The 25,544-nt window shown below is 36.7% G+C and overlaps 1 protein-coding gene and 1 pseudogene across 9 annotated transcripts in view; both read left to right on the plus strand.

Annotated features, from left to right (window-relative positions):
- Positions 1 to 25,544, plus strand: part of MARK1 (microtubule affinity regulating kinase 1) — a 140,081-nt gene that overhangs the window by 81,478 nt on the left and 33,059 nt on the right. For all 9 annotated transcript variants that reach the window (XM_023203539.1, XM_023203540.1, XM_023203541.1 and 6 more), the window contains 4 exons: positions 720 to 790; positions 11,022 to 11,078; positions 13,366 to 13,602; positions 13,692 to 13,811. In XM_023203539.1, coding sequence (XP_023059307.1) covers positions 720 to 790; positions 11,022 to 11,078; positions 13,366 to 13,602; positions 13,692 to 13,811 — 485 coding nt within the window. The remainder of the gene's footprint in view (positions 1 to 719; positions 791 to 11,021; positions 11,079 to 13,365; positions 13,603 to 13,691; positions 13,812 to 25,544) is intronic.
- On the plus strand, positions 20,803 to 22,547 carry LOC111537007 (annotated as a pseudogene).

Consider the following 25,544-nt stretch of genomic DNA (forward strand, 5'->3'; position numbering starts at 1 on the left):
CTAGTTATTTTTAAATTATTTCACCAAACATTTATCTATCTACTTTGTGTTCTACCATGGAGATGAAGATGCAAATTAAGTACAGATATTATGATGATGTTCAAGCAATTTACAGTTCATCTGGGGTAATAGAGATATACACACAAAAGATTTAATTCTCTATAATTTGTGGCTAACTACTGAAATGTATGAAATGAGTAGAGTGAGAATAAACACAGAGTATAGGAAAAGAAAGAAATAAATCAATGTGGATGGAAGTAGTGAGATGGAATTTTATCCAGGCTACATGACAGGGAGAATTTAAAAGAGCAATCCGACAAAAAACACTTCATCATTTTGTTTGAAACGTAGGCCCCAAATACAAAGCCAAATTTAATTTTTGATTTCCCAGGCTGTGGCTTCCCTTTACTAGAATGAATAATAAAGAGTTGACTGTATTTTTACATAATACTTGAAAGCAGAAAGCAAGTTTTCTTGGTTGTGTTTTTATGACTTATTTTTTAAAGAGTTTTGCTAAATCACAAACTGCTGCAGATACTCAATTTTATATGTAATTTTTTCCTTTTTTCTATTCATATGTTAGTTTATAACTTACATAAACTAGCAGAAAATTGTGGGCCAAAAGTTTCTTTATAAACAAGGAAAAAACTTGACATTGCATATATTGTTAACCAAAAATCTATGTATATTTTACTACCTGCTTTACCTTTCTGATTCAGGTGAAGTATTTGATTACTTAGTTGCCCATGGAAGAATGAAAGAGAAAGAGGCCCGTGCAAAATTTAGGCAGGTATGGAAAGTAGTTTTCGACTTTGTTTTACTGATATTTGTAGTGATGTACAATGGACATTATTACAAACTGGACTTCACAGCACACGGTATTTTAAAAAGAAGAATTCCTGCTTTCTTATATTTTTAAGGATGGAAAACTCCTAAAAAAGTAAACCTTTCTGAATTTAAATTTAAATAGTTGCAGATGGTTATTTTTAGATTGTCATGAAGAGTAAATATTTATAGATGAGACTCACCCTATTAACTCTCTGAGAGTCCTGGAAACATAGACTAGACTGACATAGAAAAAAAATAGTTAACTCTTTGAAGTCTTTATCCAGTAATTATTATAAATTATTACTGGCTTTATATATACAGCATGTATGTGTACTATTTAAAGAGTATTGTATTATATTCTTTTAATTAAAGATGTTTTGGTGTTTGAACTCATTTTTGTAGATTTAAAGAATATGGTCAATTTTATTTAACCAAGTAGGCAAGAAACTTTGCAAAATGTGTCAGAGGAATATGGTAAGATACTCATATTTCCAGTTCAACTTGAATATGACTTATTACAGAAATAAAATAAGAAAAAATAAATTTATCTAGAATTTTATTTTTAATTTTTAGAACTGAAGTGATTGAAATAAGCATACATATAAGTTACCATAGAAATAGCAAATTAATGAATTATAAATTATAAGCATACATATAAGTTACCATAGAAATAGCAAATTAGTGAATTGTAAATTGTTCATAAAATTTACTAAAGTTTAAGCAGACAATTTACTATATCCTAAACTTTTATTAAATTTAGAATTTTTAAAATGGCTCGTCTGAACACATGAAGAGGTTCACTGCATGAACCTCTTCTGCCTGCATGAACACTTTAATTTTACAAGTAAAGAGGTTCTGTAATCAGTATGTTGGGAAAAGACCACATACTGATACAAGTTCTTTCTCTAAGATATATACATGTGTGTTAACATGTGAAACAAATAGAGAAGTCCTGAAAGGGAGGGGAAGAAAAAGCCTGTTTAACTTGTTGGAACATGGCATTCTCCAAATTGACCATGAAATGAGTGTGTTTGTTTTGTGAAACCTCTGTTATTAATATCTCACAGAATTATTGCTTTTTGGAATACAATTTGTGAAATGCTTTATACCAAAGATATGCATAGCCCTTTTATTTGGGATAGATTCCTAGAAATATTCGTGTTAAAATAGCTGAATGTAAAGACAACTGGTAATAAGGAAAACAACATTAAGAAACTGAATGGCATCCAACCACGTACTGTTAACTTATTTTCTCTCCTGGGATGGAAGTTCAAGCTTACCCTTAAATAAAGTATTACACACATCATTTTTTTTATTTTTTTTATTTTTCTTCCTTTTTAAATTAAAGTTCCAGGGTACATGTGCACAACATGCAGGTTTGATACATAGGTATACATGTGCCATATTGGTGTGCTGTACCCATCAACTCATCATTTACATTAGGTATTTCTCCTAATGCTATCCCTCCCCCAGCCCCCCACCCCACGGCAGGCCCCGGTGTGTGATGTTCCCGTCCAAGTGTTCAATTCCCACCTGTGAGTGAGAACATGCAGTGTTTGGTTTTCTGTCCTTGTGATAGTTTGCTCAGAATGATGGTTTCCAGCTTCATCCATGTCCCTGCAAAGGACATGAACTCATCCTTTTTTATGACTGTGTAGTATTCCATGGTGTATATGTGCCAGATTTTCTTAATCCAGTCTATCATTGATGGACATTTGGGTTGGTTCCAAGTCTTTGCTGTTCTGAATAGTGCCGCAGTAAAAAGACGTGTGCATGTGTCTTTATAATAGCATGATTTATAATCCTTTGGGTGTATACCCAGTAATGGGATTGCTGGGTCAGATGGTAGTTCTAGTCTAGATCCTTGAGGAATCGCCACACTGTCTTCCACAATGGTTGAACTAATTTATACTCCCACCAACAGTGTAAAAGCATTCCTATTTCTCCACATCCTCTCCAGCATCTGTTGTTTCCTGCCTTTTTAGTGATTGCCATTCTAACCATTCTAACTGGTGTGAGATGGTATCTCTTTGTGGTTTTGATTTGCATTTCTCTGATGGCCAGTGATGAGCATTTTTTCATGTGTCTGTTGGCTGCATAGATGATTGTTTTGAGAAGTGTTCTTTGCCTACTTTTTGATGGAGTTGTTTGTTTTTTTCTTGTAAATTTCTTTGAGTTCTTTGTAGATTCTGGATATTAGCCCTTTGTAAGATGGGAAGATTGCAAAAATTTTCTTCCATTCTGTAGGTTGCCTGTTCATTCTGATGGTAGCTCCTTTTGCTGTGCAGAAGCTCTTTAGTTTAATTAGATCCCATTTGTCTATTTTGACTTTTGTTGCCATTGCTTTTGGTGTTTTAGTCATGAAGTCCTTTCCCATGCCTATGTCCTGAATGGTATTGCCTAGATTTTCTTCTGGGGCTTTTATGGTTTTAGGTCTAACATTTAAGTCTTTAATTCATCTTAAATTAATTTTCGTATAAGGTGTAAGGAAGGGATCCAATTTCACCTTTCTACATATGGCTAGCCAGTTTTCCCAGCACCATTTATTAAATAGGGAATCCTTTCCCCATTTCTTGTTTTTGTCAGGTTTGTCAAAGATCACATGATTGTAGATGTGTGGTGGTATTTTTAGGCCTCTATTCTGTTCCATTGGTCTATATCTCTGTTTTGGTACCAGAACCATGCTCTTTTGGTTACTGTAGCCTTGTAGTATAGTCTGAAGTCAGGTAGCATGATGCCTCCAGCTTTGTTCTTTTTGCTTAGGATTATCTTGGCAATGCAGGCTCTTTTTTGGTTCCATATGAATTTTAAAGTAGTTTTTTTGAATTCTGTGAAGCAAGTCATTGGTAGCTTAATGGGGATGGCATTGAATCTATAAATTACTTTGGACAGTATGGCCATTTTCGCGATATTGATTCTTCCTATCCATGAGCATGGAATATTCTTCCATTTGTTTGTGTACTCTTTTATTTCATTGACCAATGGTTTATAGTTCTTGAAGAGGTCCTTCACATCCCTTGTAAGTTGGATTCCTAGGTATTTTATTCTCTTTGTAACAATTGTGAATGGGAGTTCATTTATGATTTGGCTCTCTGTTTGTCTGTTATTGGTGTAGACGAATGCTTGTGATTTTTTGCACATTGATTTTGTATCCTGAGACTTTGCTGAAGTTGCTTATCAACTTAAAGAGATTTTGGGCTGAGACGATGGGGTTTTCTAAATATACATTCATGTCATCTGCAAACAGGGACAACTTGACCTCCTCTTTTCCTAATTGAATACCTTTATTTCTTTCTCTTGCCAGATTGCCCTGGCCAGAACTTCCAACACTAGGTTGAATAGGAGTGGTGAGAGAGGGCATCCTTGTGTTGTGCCGGTTTTCAAAGGGAATGCTTCCAGTTTTTGCCCATTCAGTATGATATTGGCTGTGGGTTTGTCATAAATAGCTCTTATTATTTTGAGATACATTCCATCAATACCTAGTTTATTGAGAGTTTTTAGCATGAAGGGCTGTTGAATGTTGTTGAAGGCCTTTTCTGCATCTATTGAGATAGTCATGTGGTTTTTGTTGTTGGTTGTTTATGTGATGGATTACATTTATTGGTTTGCATATGTTGAACCAGCCTTGCATCCCAGGAATGAAGCCGACTTGATCGCAGTGGATAAGCTTTTTGATGTGCTGCTGGATTTGGTTTGCCAGTATTGTGTTGAGGATTTTTGCATCGATGTTCATCAGGGATATTAGTCTAAAATTCTCTTTTTTTGTTGTGTCTCTACCAGGCTTTGGTATCAGGATGATGCTGGCCTCATAAAATGAGTTAAGGAGGATTCCCTCTTTTTCTCTTGATTGGAATAGTTTCAGAAGGAATGGTACCAGCTCCACTTTGTACCTCTGGTAGAATTCGGCTGTGAATCCTTCTGGTCCTGGACTTTCTTTGGTTGGTAGGCTATTAATTATTGCCTCAATTTCAGAGCCTGTTTTTGGTCTATTCAGAGATTCAACTTCTTCCTGGTTAAGTCTTGGGAGAGTGTATGTGTCCAGGAATTTATCCATTTCTTCTAGATTTTCTAGTTCATTTGCATAGAGGTGTTTATAGTTTTCTCTGATGGTAGTTTGCATTTCTGTGGGATTGATGGTGATATCCCCTTTATCATTTTTCATTGCATCTATTTGATTCTTCTCTCTTTTCTTCCTTATTAGCCTTGCTAGCAGTCAATCAAGTTTGTCTATCTTTTCAAAAAACCAGCTCCTATATTCATTGATTTTTTTGAAGGGTTTTTTGTGTCTCTATCTCTTTCAATTCTGCACTGATCTTAGTTATTTCTTGCCTTCTGCTAGCTTTTGAATGTGTTTGCTCTTGCTTCTCTAGCTCTTTTAATTGTGATGTTAGGGTGTCGATTTTAGATCTTTCCTGCTTTCTCTTGTGGGCATTTAGTGCTATAAATTTCCATCTATACATGGCTTTAAATGTGTCCCAGAGATTCTGGTACATTGTGTCTTTGTTCTCATTGATTTCAAAGAACATCTTTATTTCTGCCTTCATTTTGTTATTTACCCAGTAAGTCATTCAGGAGCAGGTTGTTCAGTTGCCAGGTAGTAGAGCAGTTTTGAGTGAGTTTCTTAATCCTGATTTCTAATCTGATTGCACTGTGGTCTGAGAGATAGTTTGTTGTGATTTCTGTTCTTTTACATTTGCCGAGGAGTGCTTTACTTCCAACTGTGTGGACGATTTTGGAATAAGTGTGATGTGGTGCTGAGAAGAATGTATATTCTGTTGATTTGGGGTGGAAAGTTCTGTAGATGTCTGAAACCTACTTCTGTCAACTCGTCAAAGTTATCCTCCATCCAGTTTTGTTCCGTTGTTGGCGAGGAGCTGCGATCCTTTGGAGGAGAAGAGGCGTTTTGATTTTTAGAGTTTTCAGCTTTTCTGCTCTGGTTTCTCCCCATCTTTGTGGTTTTATCTACCTTTGGTCTTTGATGTTGGTGACCTACAGATGGCGTTTTGGTGTAGATTACCTTTTTGTTGATGTTGATGCTATTCCTTTCTGTTTGTCAGTTTTCCTTCTAACAGTCAGGTCTCTCAGCTGCAGGTCTGTTGGAGTTTGCTGGAGTTCTCCTCCAGACCCTGTTTGCATGGGTATCACCAGTGGAGGCTGCAGAACAGCAAGTATTGCTGCCTGATCTTTCTTCTGGAAACTTCATCCCAGAGGGGCAGCTGCCTATATGAGGTGTCTGTCAGCCCCTACTGGGAGATGTCTCCCAGTTAGGCTACACGGGGGTCAGGGACCCACTTGAGGAGGCAGTCTGTCCTTTCTCAGAACTCAGATGCTGTGCTGGGAGAACCACTGCTCTCTTCAGAGCTGTCAGATGGGAACGTTTAAGTCTGCAGAAGTTGCCTGCTGCCTTTTGTTCAGCTGTGCCCTGCCCACAGAGGTGGAGTCTAGAGGCACTAGGCCTTGTTGAGCTGAGGTTGGCTCCACCCAGTTCAAGCTTCCTGGCTGCTTTGTTTACCTACTCAAGCCTCAGCATTGGCGAATGCCCCTCCCTCAGCCAGGCTGCTGCCTCACAGATCGATCTCAGACTGCTGCACTAGCAGTGAACAAGACTCCATGGGCATAGGATGTGCCATGCCAGGCATGGGAGAGAATCAACTTGTCTGCTGGTTGCTAAGACTTTGGAAAAGCGCAGTATTTGTGCGGGGAGTGTCCCGTTTTTTCAGGTAGTCTGTCATGGTTTCCCTTGGTTAGAAAAGGGAAATATTCCAACCCCTTGTGCTTCCCAGGTGAGGCGACGCCCTGCCCTGCTTCAGCTCGCCCTCTGTGGGCTGTACCCACTGTCCAACCAGTCCCAATGAGATGAACCAGGTACCTCCGTTGGAAATGCAGAAATCACCCATCTTCTGCATCCATCACGCTGGGAGCTGCAGACCGGAACTGTTCCTATTCAGCCATCTTGACATGTATTTATTTATTTATTTATTTATTTTTTGAGACAGAGTCTTGCTCTGTCACCCAGGCTGGAGTGCAGTGGTGCTGTCTCGTATCACTGCAACTCCGCCTCCTGGGTTCAAGTGATTCTCCTACCTCAGCCTCCCAAGTAGCTGGGATTACAGGCACAGAACACCACGCCCAGCTAATTTTTGTATTTTTAGTAGAGAAGGGGTTTCACCATGTTGGCCAGGCTGGTCTTGAACTCCTGACCTCTGGTGATCTGTCCACCTCAGCCTCCCGTAGTGCTGGGATTACAGGCGTGAGTCACTGCACACAGCCACACACATCATTTTATATATTATTCATTTAATATCAGTCACAGTAGCTTTTGTTAGTAGCAGACCAGCAAGAAAGTTCCAATTTGCATTAAATATTCCCATTGGAATCCTAATGTATATTTTAGAGATTATTGCTATTTACTCTTACTCTTTTAGGCAGCTAGTTTTACTTATTTTTTGGTAGAGGTAGAAAATTGTATGGGGTACTATATGGAATTAGAGAAGTTGGAAATGCCTGCTATTTTAAAGAGCTTTCCATCTTTGCTGGTAAGTGAGAGGAGGATAGGAGGTTGGGACATAGATATTTTTACAGATACAAATAATTACTAAAATTGGCATGGTTTTTGAAATAAAATCTGTAATATTTTGAAATCATCTTCATATTCTTTACATTGCAGAGACTGAGTGCCCGATGAATGCTATTTAAATTGTAAAACAATGGGAAATATTTTATTTATAATTTATTTATTTACTGTAAATTTTAAATGTATTTAGTATCTATATATGTTTTCCCAAAACTAAAAAAGTTACTAAGTCACATTTTTAGAAACCAGAGATTTCTAAACATACATACACACATGCACACACATACATTATTTTGTAGTTACCTGACTAAAGGTAAATTTGTACTTAAATTTATTTTTGAGGAGCTTATTTTTATTTATGGATTTGATTTAAACTCTTACAGACTTAATGAATATACATTTACTTTTATTTTCTTTTTTATTTTAACAGTGAAAGAATGTACGTATTAATACTGTGTCAACAAGGATAAATGTATATACGTCCTTGACCTTACTCTTACAAATACTGAAGACACTAGGACAGTTTAAGACCACTTAGCAGCCATTACCCATACAATGCTTTTACAAAATTCCTGAAGACTTGAGCCTACAAAAAAAAAAATCATAATATTGATTCAATTCGAGTAATATCAAGTCTACCACTTCAAGCATGGGGATTCCTGACCCACTTATAAGTATTAATAATTACAAAGTAACCCTGATAACTCCACCTCAATGGAAAACACTGATGTGTGTGGCCTTACCGTCAGTTCCCAGCTGACTATAAATCATGTTTTCAAGATCCATTAATAGAAGGCTCATAGGGAAGTTCCTATATCCTATTTATGGAAGTACAGAATGTTTTGAGATTGGAAGGTCTAGCTGTAAAATAATGCAGTAAAAATTGGGCTTGTGGAGGGGGATTCTTGCAGTGAGTCAGAAGGCAGAACTTCTTTCATGGCAGAAATTGTTCCCTGCTAAGCAATTGTGTTAATACTGTAATAAACTACCACATTTGACTGATAGCTCAGACTTCATAGAGTTTGGGGAGAACACATGCTTAATGCAGAGGATTCTTTGTAATTATCTTTCCATTCTTGATGCTTTGAGGCTTAGGAAATGTTTGATTCCAGAAGTAAATGTAGAACTGTTTTCATAGAGACCATTCTGTCTGACATGAGTTGCATGGCCTCTGATCATATTTGATAACCAAATCTGTCGCATACCTTCAGTGGATCATACAAACGTGACTAATAAAAGATAATGTCATTATCAGCAAATTTCTGTCACCCATGATACAAAATAATCTTATAATATGAACATACTATAACCTATATAGTATGTCTAATAAAATATACATATAAATGTATACGTCTTTTGGCTAATGAATGTAATTTAGTGAAAATTGGGTATTAGAATTTTGAAGCATATTGCTTAAGAAAACCAATACTACAAATGTTCATCATTAGATCCTTCTGTATTTTTGGGAATCATACTTCAAATTGATTATAATCATTCCCAGTCACCCTGCCTAAGAATATCTAGTGGTTCTGCAGTACCTGCCTAGTTTTGACATTTACCAACCTATTTGTCAAGATTTGACTCCCACTGTCACCATTTTTTCACCTCCTTTTCTTTAAATGATTTTTTGTTTGGTTTGGTTTTCTTGGGTTTTTTTGTTTGTTTGTTTGGTTGGTTGGTTGGTCTTTTTGTTTGTTTGTTGTGTTTGAGACAGGGTCTCACTCTGTCATCCAGGTTGGTGTGCAGTGGTGTGAGCATGGCATACTGCAGCCTCGACCTCCTAGGCTCAAGAAATCCTCCTGCCTCAGCCACCTGTGTAGCTGGGACCACAGGTGCACACCACCACACCTAGCTAATATTTTTATTTTTTGTAGAGATGAGGTCTCACTGTGTTGTCAAGGCCTGGTCTTGAACTCCTGGCCTCAAGCAATCATCCTCCCACTTCAGCCTCCCAAAGTGCTGAGATTACAGGCATGAATCCTACCTGCTTTTCAAATAAACAGTTCCCCTGTCATTAATGCATTTCACCACCTCCCCATCCCCAGATCTCCACATTTTTAAATATTTCTGTCCTTCAAGGATGGCTTAGAGCAAGTATCACCTACTTCGGGAAGCATTTCCAACTGAAATTATTCTTTATTTTTTATAATACTCTTTTAAAAAGGTGGAGTTCTATGATTCTACCTTGTATTACAGGGGAATAATATATACCTCTCTATATACAAGATATAGAAAGGTAATAATATATACCTCTCTATATAATAATATATACCTCCATAATACAAGGTATATAGAGAATGTATACCTTATTTTCTCTTCTTAATCAGATTGTAAGCACCTTAAGGACAGAGTCCACTTAGTATTCATTTTTGTATTTACCTAGCAACCAGCACATTTCCTTGCACATAGCAGGTACTCAATAAACTGTTGAATCAAAATGAATTAAATGAAATTGTATATTACTCATTGTGTGTTGATTATTTTATTTTGAATTCATGTTTTCTCTTTCTTCAAACCATTTTAATATACATTAGAATAATTTTATAATACTGAAATATCAGTTCACTTCTACTTTGAAGGTTTTTTTTTCCACCCATATTCCTATTAACATGGTCATACTTCACATCACCTTTATACTTTAAAAAAAAGAAAATCTCATTTTTGTCTCCATTTGTAAATGCCTAACCTTCAAACTGTTTTTATATTTAACTGAATTCACAGAATTGAATGTTCTGATGTACATTAAAATGACCGTCCTTCTACTCATCAGATGTAATTATATGTACAAAATAGTTCTTAATTGATTGCTATCAGATTCTTTCTATTTCTGTATTTTATGTAATAAAGAACTATCATAGAATTGTTTATAATCTATTTCTCTCATACTTTTGGCCTTTAAACTGTTGGGTTTCTCCTTGTTTAGTCCTTGTCTCCAGAGAGCTCTGTGTGATGGTTAAAAATTATGGCTGCATACAAAATCAAGTTACAGGCATAGAATACTTCACCTGACTGAATTAGTGACAGGTTTAAGATTGAATTTCATTTTTCCCTCTTTTCTATTGCTGATCAGATTTATTTTTAAGGCTCAAAATTTTTCCTTTCTCTTTATATATGAATAGATAAATATAGGTATTGCTAAATACCTCATCGATAAGTTCTTAGTGAATTGGCCTCACTAAAGAAACATGCCTTGAACGCATTTGTTGTAATTCCTAGAATAGAGTTTTGCTTTTTTAACTTGAGACAATTATCTTAAAATACTAATTCACGTGTGCCAAAGCTTTTATTTCAACACTATAGTAGACCATTTGACCAAAACTATAAATTGTACACATTCAGTCACATAAACACAGAACTATAAATGATCCATATGACATCTTCACAGCCTCTGACAAATATTTTATTGTATTTTAGTAAGAGAATATTATTTTTCCATATTTTCTGCACTTAACAGCGAAAATTTCATCACTTTAATGTGTATAGTTTTCTGAACTAAAGGCATAGCATGTTTATTAAATACTACCTTGAAATCCAAGTTAGTAATTTATCTAAATTGGAGATGATTATTGGGGAAATTTTTTTTAATAGTTTGACTCTTTTATCCAAATATTTATTCCAGATTGTATCTGCTGTACAGTATTGTCATCAAAAGTGCATTGTTCACCGTGATCTTAAGGTAAGCTTCTGATTGTAATTTCTTAAAAAATCTTTATTATTAACATATGTTGAATAATAATATTAGAGCTATCTTATTGCCTAACTGTGCTACTAGACACTATACAAGTAGTTTTTGATTCTCACAGCAGCTTTATGAAAAGTAATATTTTCACTGAGCAAATGAAGAAAATATGAGTGAGAAGTTATCTAGCTTTAGAGGTTAGAGGATTTGATTCACTATTAATTAGTTTGCTTTAAATGCATAGATATGGAACTTTATTCCCAACCAAAAGTGTGGGACCTCAGACAGAAACAAAGTCAGAGCACAGACCCATGTTTCCCTTACATAAGAGACAGTATTCACACTCTACCTTGAAGCTCAAAGAACTAAGGAAAGTTTTAAAACATTTTTATGAGCACTAAATGTGTATAATAGTATAAACGAGCATACTTTGGAATAAGAAATGTGTAGTTAGTCAATAAATGGTTGTGCCACATAGATTGTTTGAAAAATGAAAGTGGGCTAAAATGTTACATGTTTTTTTCCTTTTTTCTCTAATCTTCCAAATTTAATTTTCATTGTCCCTTACATAAAAGTCTTATTTTTCTTTTTTACTTTTTTACTCATCACCTTTATCAACTACTTGCACCAGTTTGGGTTATGTTTAAATATACTAAACAGTTGTCAAAAGTCAAGTCTAATTCTGTATTTTAGCTTCATTTTTCAGAGCTTATGAATTTTCTGTTGCTCCCAATTTTTCTATTTCTTGGTTTCCTTCCTTGACTATTTTAAGGGGAATCACTTCCATGACGAATGAGAAAGAAGAGAACTGTTCCCCTGCTTCTGTGTTTAACTCCCAGTTTATCATCTCATTTCTTATATGAAAAAAATCTGCAAAAAATAATAATGTTCAAAACCTTATGTTTTCCCTCTAGTCCAGTAGAGAGAGTTTTTCTGTACACTCCTGGAAGGAGACCTCAGAACCCCTTGCAGCTCTTCTCTTCTGGGGCAGCTTAGATACTTTGATATCCATCCAGACATTTTTAGAGAAAGTCCAGCTTGCTCACAAACAGCTTCAGAAATTTGCAGTGACCAGGCCCTTACATCAGAACATCAAAATAACCTGGTTTTGTCACAGTTCAAAAATGTTACAATCTATTATAAATTTTTCCAAATGTATGTGCTTTTATAGTATTTATGTAATAAATGATACCCCATTTTTATTGTATATTTTGGGTTCTAGGTGTATCTGCAATTTCCAAAATAAAATGAAAACAAATATCTCAAACTAGTATACCACAAAAAAAAAAAAAAAAAAAAAAAGAAAAGAAAGGTTGTGGCAGGTAGGGAGGGAAGAGATATATCATGGGCAGAGTGCATGACTTTTATGATTGTTGGACCTTCCAGTAATATAGAGAAATCTGATTTTTGTTTCAGTCAAATTTTATTTCTTTTTGGAACCTGATAAAACACATCTACAAAGTAACCTATACCTTTGTTAGTCTATCCATCCATTGTAATAGAGTTTGAAATAAAACGTGTACAAAAGCAAGTCCTTTATTGAGTTGCTTCTGTTTACAAAAGGGACATGTAAAATATTGTCTTTGAGTGATTCTGCTTTAGGATTTTGGAAAACCATCTCAAAACATGGAAAATTCACTGTTTTCTATGTAAAATATACGTCAAGAAGATAATCTAGTTTTAAAACAGCAAAAAGGAGCTTAAAACAGACAAGATATAATGAAGGCTGTAGTTTTTGGTCATGTTTTACTGAAACAGTATTTTGTTGAGGAAGTATTCTACAAGAGAGGACAAAGGAATGAATTAGTAGTCACAGAACCCCTGACAGGCAGTTACTGTAGATATACCTTTGAGCCCAGCATTAACCAACAATACCCTATTAAAATAGAGCTCCTTTGGGTAATCATGTTGGTTTAAGTCCAAGATGGATTAGTATTATGCTCTTTAGAGTAGGTCATACTAAGGTACACTTCTAGGATGTTTCTGACTATGAGGAAAAAAATGAGTTTAAAATAACCTATGAAAGAAAATGAGTTTTAAATAACCTTTCTTAAGTAGTTGCATATATGCATATAAAGAGAGCTTTCCTTTTATAGTGTTAAAATTTAGTCTTATATAGATGTAATTCAGAATGCATTGAAGTACCATACTGGGCTTCTAAATTTGATATTACATTTAGAAATAAGAGACAAGAGATGTAAATTTGGAAGCTAAAACACTTTTAACAAATATTTTTATTTTATATAGACTTTTTACATTGTTCTTTTTATTATTTTCCTCTTAGGCTGAAAACCTTCTCCTTGATGGTGATATGAATATTAAAATTGCTGACTTTGGTTTTAGTAACGAATTTACAGTTGGGAACAAATTGGACACATTTTGTGGAAGCCCACCCTATGCTGCTCCGGAGCTTTTCCAAGGAAAGAAGTATGACGGGCCTGAAGTGGATGTGTGGAGTCTGGGCGTCATTCTCTATACATTAGTCAGTGGCTCCTTGCCTTTCGATGGCCAGAATTTAAAGGTATCAGCTAAATTTTATATTAATGTTTTATCCCCAAGTATGATTATTTCAAAAACCAGTTACAAGTGCTTTCTTTCACTTTTATTAAGGAACTGCGAGAGCGAGTTTTACGAGGGAAGTACCGTATTCCCTTCTACATGTCCACAGACTGTGAAAATCTTCTGAAGAAATTATTAGTCCTGAATCCAATAAAGAGAGGTAGCTTGGAAGTAAGTAAACTTGTATATTCCAAATTTAAATTTTAACAATTAAAATATTCCAGAAACTGAAGAGCATTTTTCTCCAATGTTTTCTTAGGAAAATTGCCAAATTATCTAATCTGCCTTTTGTTTAGAGGTAGGGAAAATGACATGACTTTTTTTCATTATTTTTTCCACTTTCAAAAGTTGCCACAGTAGCTGTCTCTAAAAACTATTATTTCCTCTTTGTTCTGTAGTGCCGTGTTAAATTAAAACAACACAAAAATAGAGGTTAAATTCACTTTTAGTTAGAGAAGGAGGAAAACGTAGCCTCTGTCAGAAATTGCTTTGTCGAAAACAGAAACCTTGTTTTTAGTAAGTTCTCAATAAATATTTCAAGGATAAAAGAAAATAGTGAAAATTCTAATCTAGTGAATATTTCACAGCTATATCTGACATTGGTATCTGGCATTTAAAAATGCAATAGAAACCTCTCAACTTTAGTAAAGAAAACTTACAAATATTTAAGTAGAACATATTGGAAATAGGCATTTCATTTCTTAAAACACTGTTGTGTTGCCTACATACATTCCATATGTGAGGTTATTTATAATAATAGATACTATTATAAATGGACTAAGTATGTTACAGGCAAGCAAGTTCACATAACCAAAATGTCTAGTATTTTTTTTCTTCTGGCGCAGCAGTTAGAATAATTTATTTCTTAAGTATTTTGCCCATCTGTTTTTAAGAATGATATTTCAGCCTTTACTAACATAATTTCAGAGATTCAGCATGCGTTATTCACTAGTACTTTCTGTCTTCTTTTATTCGCCTTAATAGAAAGGTAGAGAATTCAGAGAATTAACCTCATTTAACTGTACATTTTTAGTGTAGCAATGGGGCTTTCTGGCACGGACTTCATGCTGCTTAGGAGGCAGCCTTATAGTGAGCCATCCCTGTGTACAGAGCTCTCAGGTTAGTGTGGGCTTTGTAATTTTATTTCCACAAATATTTTTCAGTAGAAGATACAGCATGTTTTGATGGAAGTTAAGGGATGGTGACTTCCACTGGGAAATTATTTTAAATGCTTTGTGTCAGTTCATCAATGATCAGGATTTTTTTACTGAATTATTTGTTTAAATGGTATTAGTTATATCTTACAAATTTTGTGGGCTTTTCCCCCCTTTTGTGGGTAAAAAAATTATGATAGTAATGCTTTAATAGAGAACATGTACTATATAATGCCCACTTTTATGTCACTTATTTTGAAAGTTTTCCATCATTATTCATAGAAAAATTAGGTGAAATATTTAAAAAGCTAAAATTCTTGACTCTCATATCATTTCTAAAATAATGAACTTTAGAGAACATGTCTTGTAATCCTGCTTTGTGACTAACTTTTATCGTAAGAACCCCACTTTACCTGAGTGTCACTTAATAAAATGCCCAGAATTGAAGCAACAGCTTAGCTAATGAGCAGAGCAAAAAGAATATACAAAAATTATTTTGGGGGAATAGATATTATAGCTCTCTATGGACAGTAGATAAGATGTGCTGATGCCTTAAAGATGATTAATTTATAGTAGCCAAACACATTAGTCTTTTATCATTAGTATTAAAATGTTGAGGATTAAAATATTAGAGTGCTTTGAGTTGAATTTAAAAGCCAAATTTTTATTACTGAAATATTTGATCATCAGAAGCTCATTCCAACATATTTCAGTATAGTCTGCAACTTTGTGTTCCAGCTTACCAAAACAAAGTTTTTCAGCAATGAAAACATGAGTTCCCACTGGAAATATTATCATAATATTATAGATACTACTATACAAAAGCTGATTTGCTTCACAGTTCCCAAAAATGACTTTCCAGGGAAACTTGACACCATTTTTTTAAATAGAAATATTTCTTATACCAAACCTTAAGAAACTCTCCTAGAAATATTGGTGACTTCAAAAACTGTTAGTCTTCACTTTTATTTTTCCAACCAATTTTATTAGCATTACAGTAAAAAATCTGTAAAGTTTTTTAAAGCCATTTTCAAAATACTCATCTTTATTATGTAAGCATAACATTTTATGTGTTAGTAATGTTTTATACCATGTTCCATTTTTTTTTTAACCTTAGAAGCTTTGGATATGCGTTCTTGCTTTGTCATAAGAATGCACTCCTTCCTTTTTAATAGCTATGTTATTCTCCTTGGGTAACATATCATAATTTATTTAACTATTCCATGTTTATTGCACATCTGAGTTGTTTCCATTGTTTTTGATAAAAGCAATGTGGTATACTTTTTTCCCCTTTGGGATATATGCTTAGATAAATTCTTCAGAGTGGAATTATTGGGCCAAAGGGTGCAAGTGATCGGATAGCTCTTTTATCATTGCCAAAAGATGTGTGTGACCCAAGGCTTTTGAATGTACCTATTCTCCATAGCTTGATTCAATATTGGATATAAATTCTAGTATTTGATGCCTTGCTTTAATTTGTATTTCTTTTATTAGCAATAAAATGGAACATTTTTAATGAATAGTTTGTGCTTCTTCATGTATAAGCTCTCAGTGTCTTTTAACTACTTGTCTTAAGGAGTCTGGTTAAGAAGCCTCATAGATTTGTACCAACTTTGTATATTTTAATATAAAATATTTTTCTGGTAATTTCCACATTTTGAAAAAGTGGAACATCATGAATGTTTTTTCAGTGTACTTTAGTGTCATGAATTATTGATTAGAGTATCCTCTATACTTTCTTCACTATATATTTTGCTAATATTGAAATTTGATTTAGAGAATCTTACATGGTTGCTTATCATTTCAAACTTATTTAACTTACCTTTCTGTTGCTACCAGACATAACTGTATATTTTATTAAAATGTTTCTTAAAGACTCCTAAGTTAAATGCCTTATTTATCATCTGTGAAAATAAAAATTAATGAAATTAGTTTCACATTCTACTAGCCTATAGTTTGTTTCTAGGCATAAGCAAACAGTTATATAATTTTTTCAAGTTATATATGTGAATGTTGTCAGCTCTTTCTAATTGTACTAGTCTGGAACTTCCATGTGTGATACTGTCCTCTGATAATGAGGACATTATGATTTTAAAAGGATTTGTGCTTTATGTTGTACACTATTGTTTTTTAAACCCGTTTATTGGAATATTGGTATGTCTAGATTTTTTTATTAGAAAGAAACTGAAAAACTTTTCTGCTTTTCCTGTTATGTACATTTTCATTCATTTTTCCAGTCTTTAACCAAGATGGACTGTATTACCTTTCAAAATAATGCAAAAGTTGAGCCTGAAGCAAATCTTCTCTTATTGCCCTCTCTTTGTCATCATTGGTCCTCCAAAAAAGTGTTTATTTTGACTTTTAATACTTAATTTTTCAGCTGTTACTAAAATAATCTTTACAGTCTTGTTTATGTCTGCCAAGTGACAGTAAAGCAAAAAAATCAATTAATTCATAATTTTTTTAATGAAAGATTTCTGTGTACAAATTCAGAAGCATATAGTATGTTTTACAAAGGTTGAAATAATTTAAGTAAAATTATTTCTGTCTGGCCATTCTAAATTCCATATTTTTAAAATGTGCACCTAAGGCCATGCTTGATGGCTCATGACTGTAATCCAGATACTTTGGGAGGCCAAGGCGGGCAGATCACCTAAGTCCAGGAGATCGAGACCAGCCTAGGCAACATGGAAAAACCCTGTCTCTACATTAGCTGGGCGTGGTGTCACACATCTGTAGTCCTAGCTACTTGGGAGGATGAAGCAAGAGGATTGCTTGAGCCCAGGCGTTTGAGGATGCAATAAGCCATGATTGCGCCACTGGACTGCAGCCGGGATGACAGAACAAGACCCTGTCTCCAAATAAAATAAGATAAAATAAAATAAATGTGCACCTAAGTATAGAGTGTATATTTCCCATAGCTAGTTGAATTCATCTGAATCAATTGTTTTGTTAATATAACTCTCAGGCAGTCATTTATGTTCATTGGCACTGATGGCTAGGGTAAACTTTGTTTTGTTAATTTTGGAAGTTTTTTTGTCCTCCAGTTTTTCATGAGATATATGAAATGAAATCGGAGTGGATAAGTTTATTCAACTAATTTCTATGTCTAGTGCAGTTTGTTGGCCTAGTTCTTTATACCATGCCTTAAACCACCCAGACTAGGGTTACGTGAGCTCTCTCCTATCATGCAGTACCTCAGTTTTCTGGGAACGTTTCTCCCTAGACTTTTAATGCCAATTCTTTTGGTTACCATGAAAGAATTTTACATGGCATGAGGTTCACACAACTAAGGGCAGGTAGTCCATGTCTCTCTTCCCTTTCATGTATCCATTCTTTGTTGCTTTCTATGCTTTATTTTTGGAAAAAGACCCTCAGATTTTGAATTAACAGAGTTAAACCCCACATCTTCCCTTTCTTAAGGAGATCTTCTTTCCAACCTTTATTTTCTGTTCTGAGATTACTTTTATTCTGCTTTGAAATACAACGGTTGTTGTGAGACAAACTGCTAAGCAGACTCTTGGTGATTCCCAGTGACTAGAATAATAATAATAAAGGGAAACAAAACTGTTCATTTTCTCATTGCTGCCTAATTCTCTTATCACTGCATTTTCTACTTTTCCTGACTCAGCCTAGCCTCAAATCTAGTTTTATGTGAGAATTAGCAGTCAGTCCTTCTGTGTCCACCTATTGTCTTTTTTCCCGTGCTAATTATAAAATGTAGTATAAAATGTATTCTTTCATTGTGTACAATTCATGTGCTTAGTAAAAGAAGGGTGCCTCCTCACTGTTCCTCACATCCTTCTGCCATGACTTTGCACCATTCCAAATACTGCTTATATTTCAAATCAGTTTACATCCTGTCCCCTTATGGTTCCTTCCCTGAAAATCCCAGCCCACACTTCGAGTTGTTCTTTTGGTCTTTATTAAAACTCACTGCTAATAGCACAACTTTAAGTAGTTAATTCTACTGTGTATTCAAATAGTTTTGGCTGATGCCTGTAATCCCAGCACTTTGTGAGGCCCAGGCGGGCGGATCACCTGAGGTCAGGAGTTTGAGACCAGCCTAGCCAACATGATGAAACCCCATCTCTACTAAAAATACAAAATTTAGCTGGCCATGGTGGCAAGCGCCTGTAATCCCAGCTACTCGGGACGCTGAGGTAGGAGAATCGCTTAAATCCGGGAAGTGGAGGTTGCAGTGAGCTGATATCGCACCACTGCACTCCAGCCTGGGCAACAGAATGAGATTCCATCTCAAAAACAAACAAACAAAATATAGGCCGGCTGCAGTGACTCACGCCTGTAATCCCAGCACTTTGGGAGGCCCAGATGGGTGGATCACCTGAGGTCAGGAGTTTGAGACCCGCCTGGCCAACATGATGAAACCCCATCTCTACTAAAAATAGAAAATTTAGCTGGCCATGGTGGTGAGCGCCTGTAATCCCAGCTACTCGGGAGGCTGAGGCACGAGAATCTCTTGAACCCAGGAAGTGGAGGTTGCAGTGAGCTGAGATCACACCACCGCACACCAGCCTGGGCAACAGAATGAGATTCCATCTCAAAAACAAAAAAAAAAAATAGGCCAAGTGCAGTGGCTCACACCTGTAATCCCAGCACTTTGAGAGGCGCAGGTGGGCAGATCACCTGAGGTCGGGAGTTCAAGAGCAGCCTGACCAACATGGAGAAACCCCGTCTCTACTAAAGATACAAAATCAGCCAGGCATGGTGCCCATGCCTGTAATCCCAGCTACTCAGGAGGCTGAGGCGGGAGAATTACTTGAACCTGGGAAGCGGAGGTAGCAATGAGCCGAGATTGTTCCACTGCACTCCAGCCTGGGTAACAGAGCAAAACTCTGTCTCAAAAAAAAAAAAAAAAAAATTTAAAAAAATTTAGATTTCATAAGTAAATCTCATTTCCCCAAATAACAAACCAATCACTTTTAAGGATTTGATCCTTGTATATATGTATTCTGACAGAAACATATGGATATGAAATGAGCACCAAATAAATACAATTTAACTGAGAAACATTGGAAAATTATCTTCATTTTCCTTCTAATTGCTTATCTCTCAGCTATCAAATCTGCTATTGCTCCTATATTTCTTGCTTAATTTATAGACCCTATTCTGCCAGGCACCTGATTTAAAATTGTCAGAACCCTCTTGTATTCCAATTCCCTCAGAATCAAAATGAATCTTTTCATCAAGTGCAATAGATTATACTTCTGGTTTCTTTCTTCCATTTCCTCATGTCTAGTTCAGTCCTCTTTTCTCTTTCCTGGACATTATAACAACTTTGTAAGGTGTCTTCTTGTTGCTGATCTCTGGATTCTGTCTTACCCAGGGATCTTGTAGCAACATTATTTTAAAACACTACCTTGTTCAAAAACAGGCATCTGTAGTGAGAAAAAACAGCACATAAGGCACAGCCTTTGTCCTCAAGGACTTTAAATAACGTGAAGATAAACTTATACACAACTAACTGTAATCAAAGATAGAGTTTAAAAACAGTGACACTAGGATATAAGCAGAGTTCTATGGGAACACAGGAGAAGGACAGATAAGTGATTAAGATGAGGTTTTATTCATTCAGTTTACAAATATATACTGACCATTTAGTGCTGGGTACTTTTAGGTGTTGGATATGCAATATTGAACAAACCAGACGTGGATCATTCTTTGATTGGGTTTATGGTCTAGTAGTGGAGATACATGATTAACAGGTAAACCAAAATATTACACAACAACCACCTTCATTCAATTGTAGGCAAAGATCAGGGTGCCATGAAAGAGAGTAACAGAAAGGGCCCAGACTTTATGTGGTCATTTTGAAATAAAAAGGAACTTAGGTGGGAAGATAGGGGAAAACATTCTAGGCAAATATCCTTGTCTTTTATTCCTCTGAGAAAATAGAAACCAAAAGTCATGAGTACTCCGCTTCCCATTCCCATACCTTAAACATTACTGTTGAGACCAACTGATGAGAGGGATGGGAGGCAAGCAAGATGACGCAGACACAGGGCACCAGGAGGAAAGTCTGTTACTACTACGACGGGGATGTTGGAAATTACTCTTATAGACAAGGCCATCCAATGAAGCCTCACCAAATCTGCATGACTTACAATTTGCTGCCCAACTATGGTCTCCACTGAAAAATAGAAATCTGTCACCCTCACAAGCCCAGTACTGAGGAGATGACCAAGTACCACAGGGATGACTACATTAAATTCTTGCGCTCCATCCATTCAGATTACATGTTTGAGCTCAGCAAGCAGATGCAGATTCAACATCAGCAAGGACTGTTCAGTATTTGATGGCCTGTTTGAATTCTTACAGTTGTCTGCTGGTGGCTCTGTGGCAAGTGCTGTGAAACTTAATAAGCAGCAGATAGACATTGCTGTGAACTGGGCTAGGGGCCTGCACCGTGCAAAGAAGCCTGAGGCACCTGGCTTCTGTTACATCAATGACATTGTCTTGGCCATCCTGGAACTGCTAAAGTATCACCAGAGGGTGCTGTATATTGACTTGGATATTCACCATGGCGATGGAATGGAAGAGGCCTTCTATACCACAGACTGGGTCATGACTGTGTCTTCTAAGTATGGAGAGAACTCTTCAGGAACTAGGGATCTACAGGATAATTGGGGCTGGCAAAGGCAAGTATTATGCTGGTAACTACCTGTTCTGAGATGGGATTGATGACAAGTCCTATGAGGCCATTTCAAGCTGGTTGCGTTCAGAGTAATGGAGATGTTCCAGCCTAGTGCAGTGCTCTTACAGTGTGGCTCACATTCCTTACCTGGGGACTGGTTAGGTTTCTTCCATCTAATCATCAAAGCATATGCCGGCCTGTCGTGGTGGCTCATGCCTGTTCTCAGCACTTTGGGAGGCCAAGGCGGGAGGATCACTTGAGGTCAGGAGTTTGAGACCAGCCTGGCCAACATGGTGAAACCCCGCATCTACTAAAAATACAAAAATTAGTCAGGCATGGTGGTGCACTTCTGTAATCCCAGCTATTCCGAAGGCTGAGTCATGAGAATCACTTGCACCCTAGAGGCAGAGGTTGCAGTGAGCCAAGATTGCGACAGGGCACTCCAGCATGGGGAACTGAGTGAGACACCATCTCAAAAAAAAAGTGGCGGGAGGTCCATGCCAAGTGTGTGGGATTTGTCAAGAGCTTTAACCTGCCTATACTGATGCTGGGAGGAGGTGGTTCATCATTTGTAATGTTGCCTAGTGCTGGACATATGAGACAGGTGTGGCCCTGGATACAGAGATCCCTAATGAGCTTCCATACAGCGACTACTTGGAATAGTTTGGACCAGATTTCAAGCTTCACATCAGTCCTTTCAGTATGACTAACCAGAACACAGATAGTACTTGGAGAAGATAAACAGCGACTGTTTGAGAACCTCAGAATGCTGCCCCACACACTTGGGTCCAAATGCAGGTGATTCCACAGGATCCGTCCCTGAGAAGAGTGGCGATGAGAGTGAAGAAGACCCTGACAAATGCATCTCGATCTGTTCCTCTGACAAATGAATTGCCTGTGAGGAAGAGTTCTCTGACTCTGATGAGGTGGGAAAGGGTGGCCACAAGAACTCTTCCAACTTCAAAAAAGCCAAGAGAGTCAAAACAGGATGAAAAAGAGAAAGACCTAGATGAGAAGAACAAAGTCACAGAAGAGGAGAAAACCAAGGAGGAGAAGCCAGAAGCCAAAGGGGTCAAGGAGGAAGTCAGGTTGGCCTGAAAAGACCTCTCCAGCTCTGGCTTCTTGCCAACACCTTTCTCCACCAACACCTCAGATTTTATACTTCTATTTCTCTGCATGTTTATAGGAAAATTTATTAAATATAAATCCCAGAGACTAGACAGAAACCAAGGCCCTGAGCCAAGGGCAGCTATGCTGGGTGAACTCTTCTAGGAGCTGCCTTGCCACCCATCCTTCCATCCTTCCCCAGTTCTTAACTTTGAGCCATAAAAAGTACCAGGTCTGGGTGAAAGGGATACTTTTATGCAACCATAAGACAAAATCCTGAAATGCCAAATGCCTGCTTAGTGGCTTTGGAAAGGTGCCCTTACTGAACATTCTAGAAGGGATAGCCAGATCTTCAAGGGTCTCCTGTTCTTTTCAGGCTCCTAATGTAACATCAGCCATTTTTAGATTGGCTCTGTTCTCATACCTTCCCAGTGGCTTCAAGTGAGCCAAGAAACTGATACTGCGTGCCCTTTGTCTTCCCCTAATTCTGCAGGTGGAGGTTGGTGGTCTAGTTTCCTTTTTGAGATACTGTTTTCATTTTTGAGACTCTTTGTAATAAAATGGTACATTGCTATACAAAAAAATTAGATTAACTGTTTAGACCCCGTGTCTCCCCACTGCCTGTCATAGCGGAAAGATGTCTTTTCTCTTGTTGAAAACTTCACTCATCTGTTTGCTGGATTTTGTTATCTACCTTCCTTTTCAGTATCTCACCCCTTCAAAAAGGCTCTCTCTTCTGTAACCAACTGAACCTTGTCTCTACTGACTCCTTTTCCTCAGCTTTTATACATACTTGAATCTCCTCCACTAAAAAAGGCATCCTTCAACCCGGCAATCCCCTTTCAGTGCTGCCATCTTGCTCCTCCTTTGTAGTGAGCCCTTTTGAAGAGTATCTACATTTAAACTGTCACCCATTCCTCACCAATCCATTTACCTTCTGGTTCCTAATGCCACCACTCCACTGAAACTTCCCCCAGCAAAGTCCCCCATCTCTATTGCTAAACACAAGGGGTTACTTATTTAGGTATCACCTTGGCCATATTTGACAGGACAGCACTTTCTCCTCTTCAAAGAACTCTTTCGTTGCCTTCCGTGTCATGCTCTGCGGGTTTTTCTTTTTGAATTTCTTTTCTTTCTAAACTTTAAGTACTAGTTCCTTGAGGCTGTACTCTGAACCCTCTTCTATTTATTCTTAACACTATTCATTCTTCCTGGAGAATCCCACCCACCCCACAGCTTTTATACAGCATCCTCTGTAGGCTAAGGATTCCTGAGTCTCAGTCCCTAGCCCAGATTTCTCTTGAGCCTCAGAATAAAGTATCAGAGTAATTACAGTACATGTTTATTGAGATATCCCATAGTGCCTCAAACTCAGCTTGTCTAAAACTGAGCTCCATCTTTCTCCATCCATTCTTCCCTCTGTGCTTTTGATATCTCAGTGAATGATACCAACCTCTCAATTCAGTTCTCTGAATAAGAAATTTGGGCATTGTCTTCAATTTCTTCTTCTTTTCATCTCTTCCGCATATCCAGTCATGTAGATATATGGATATCCATCCTTCGTAATCATGAATTGTGATTATGAAATTCCATAAAACTGCATAAATCATTAAGTTTTGTTCATTTTTACCTGCAAAATATTGAAAATGTCTTTTGTTTCCCTATTGCCACTGTGTACCTTTAAATTGGGGTGTCATCATATCTCTCCTAGATTTAGCTGAAGCCTCTTACATGATTTATGTGCCTCTAATCTTGAACCCCTCTAACTCACTCCCTACATGCTGGCCAGAGAGACTTTTCAAAATCATACCATTGAGAGATAACTATTACATGCTGGTTTTGCCTGAGGGCCTCTTTACACCTGCATTTTTCTCTCCTGGTTCTTTGTCTTCCTTCCACTTCCTTTTTGCGTGATTAACCCGTATTTATTCTACCTGAATCTAACTTTTTACTTACTTAGTATTCTACTATTTATTAATCTTATTCCACTTGTTGTTATTTTCAAACTTGTAATCTTAAATTTGAGAACATCAATAAGGATTTAAATTGATATGAGGAACTAGAAGTATTTTATGTCTAGCTCATGTTTGTTATTTTTCTTTTTTGTCCTTCTCATCCATTATCATAACAACAAATGTCCAAAGAACTCCTATTAAAAAGTAATGTGTTAATAAAAGGACAGTTAGATTCCTTTGTTTGTACCGATACGTGTGTGGAGGGGTAGGATTTGTTATGGATTTACTTTATATATGCTTAAAGACTTTTAAGCATCAGCTGAGCTCCTACTTCCGTACGCCTTCCTTACTTCCTCTGCTTGTGCAGCTGTAGAATTGAATCAATAAAGGTGTCAAGGAGTAGACGGCTGGATTGGAGCTTGATCGGTCTGGAAGGGACTGTGTGTACTGTATAACTATCCTTAAGTAGTTTAATATGTTCTCTGAGGGTTTTCTATGTATTCACCTTCCAACCTAGGAAATTCTGCCAACAACAAAATTTTATTTCTACAGATGCTGGTGCCTGACTCTTGCTCAGGCTTCTGTCAGACGTAATGTTTGAGAGGGGAGAGGGGAGGAACAGGAAAGGCCTTAGTATTTTGAGAAATTGTGTGGCAACTTTTGCATCTCTGCTTTGCCCATTTTTTTTTCCTCCTGATGTTCACCCACCCCAACACTTTTGCCTTATTGATGAATATCACTAAAGACACATGGTAGAATTATTTGTAGTAGGTCTCTAGTTTTATTTAAAGTAGTTGAATAAGGCACTTAAATTACCATTGCCCAAAGTGGTGAAAAGAAATCAAATTAGTGATAATTTTTTAAGAGTTACATGTCTGCATAATTGTATTTTTTAAATATATGAATTCTCTAGAAAGTTTAATTTAAAAATGTATCATGTGGCTGGGCATGGTGGCTCATGCCTATAATCCCAACACTTTGCGAAGCTGAGGCAAGCAGATCACTTGAGCCCAGGAGTTCTAGGCTGGGCAAT

The sequence above is a fragment of the Piliocolobus tephrosceles genome, chromosome 1 (assembly GCF_002776525.5).
Source record: "Piliocolobus tephrosceles isolate RC106 chromosome 1, ASM277652v3, whole genome shotgun sequence".
In the NCBI taxonomy this organism is placed as follows: domain Eukaryota; kingdom Metazoa; phylum Chordata; class Mammalia; order Primates; family Cercopithecidae; genus Piliocolobus; species Piliocolobus tephrosceles.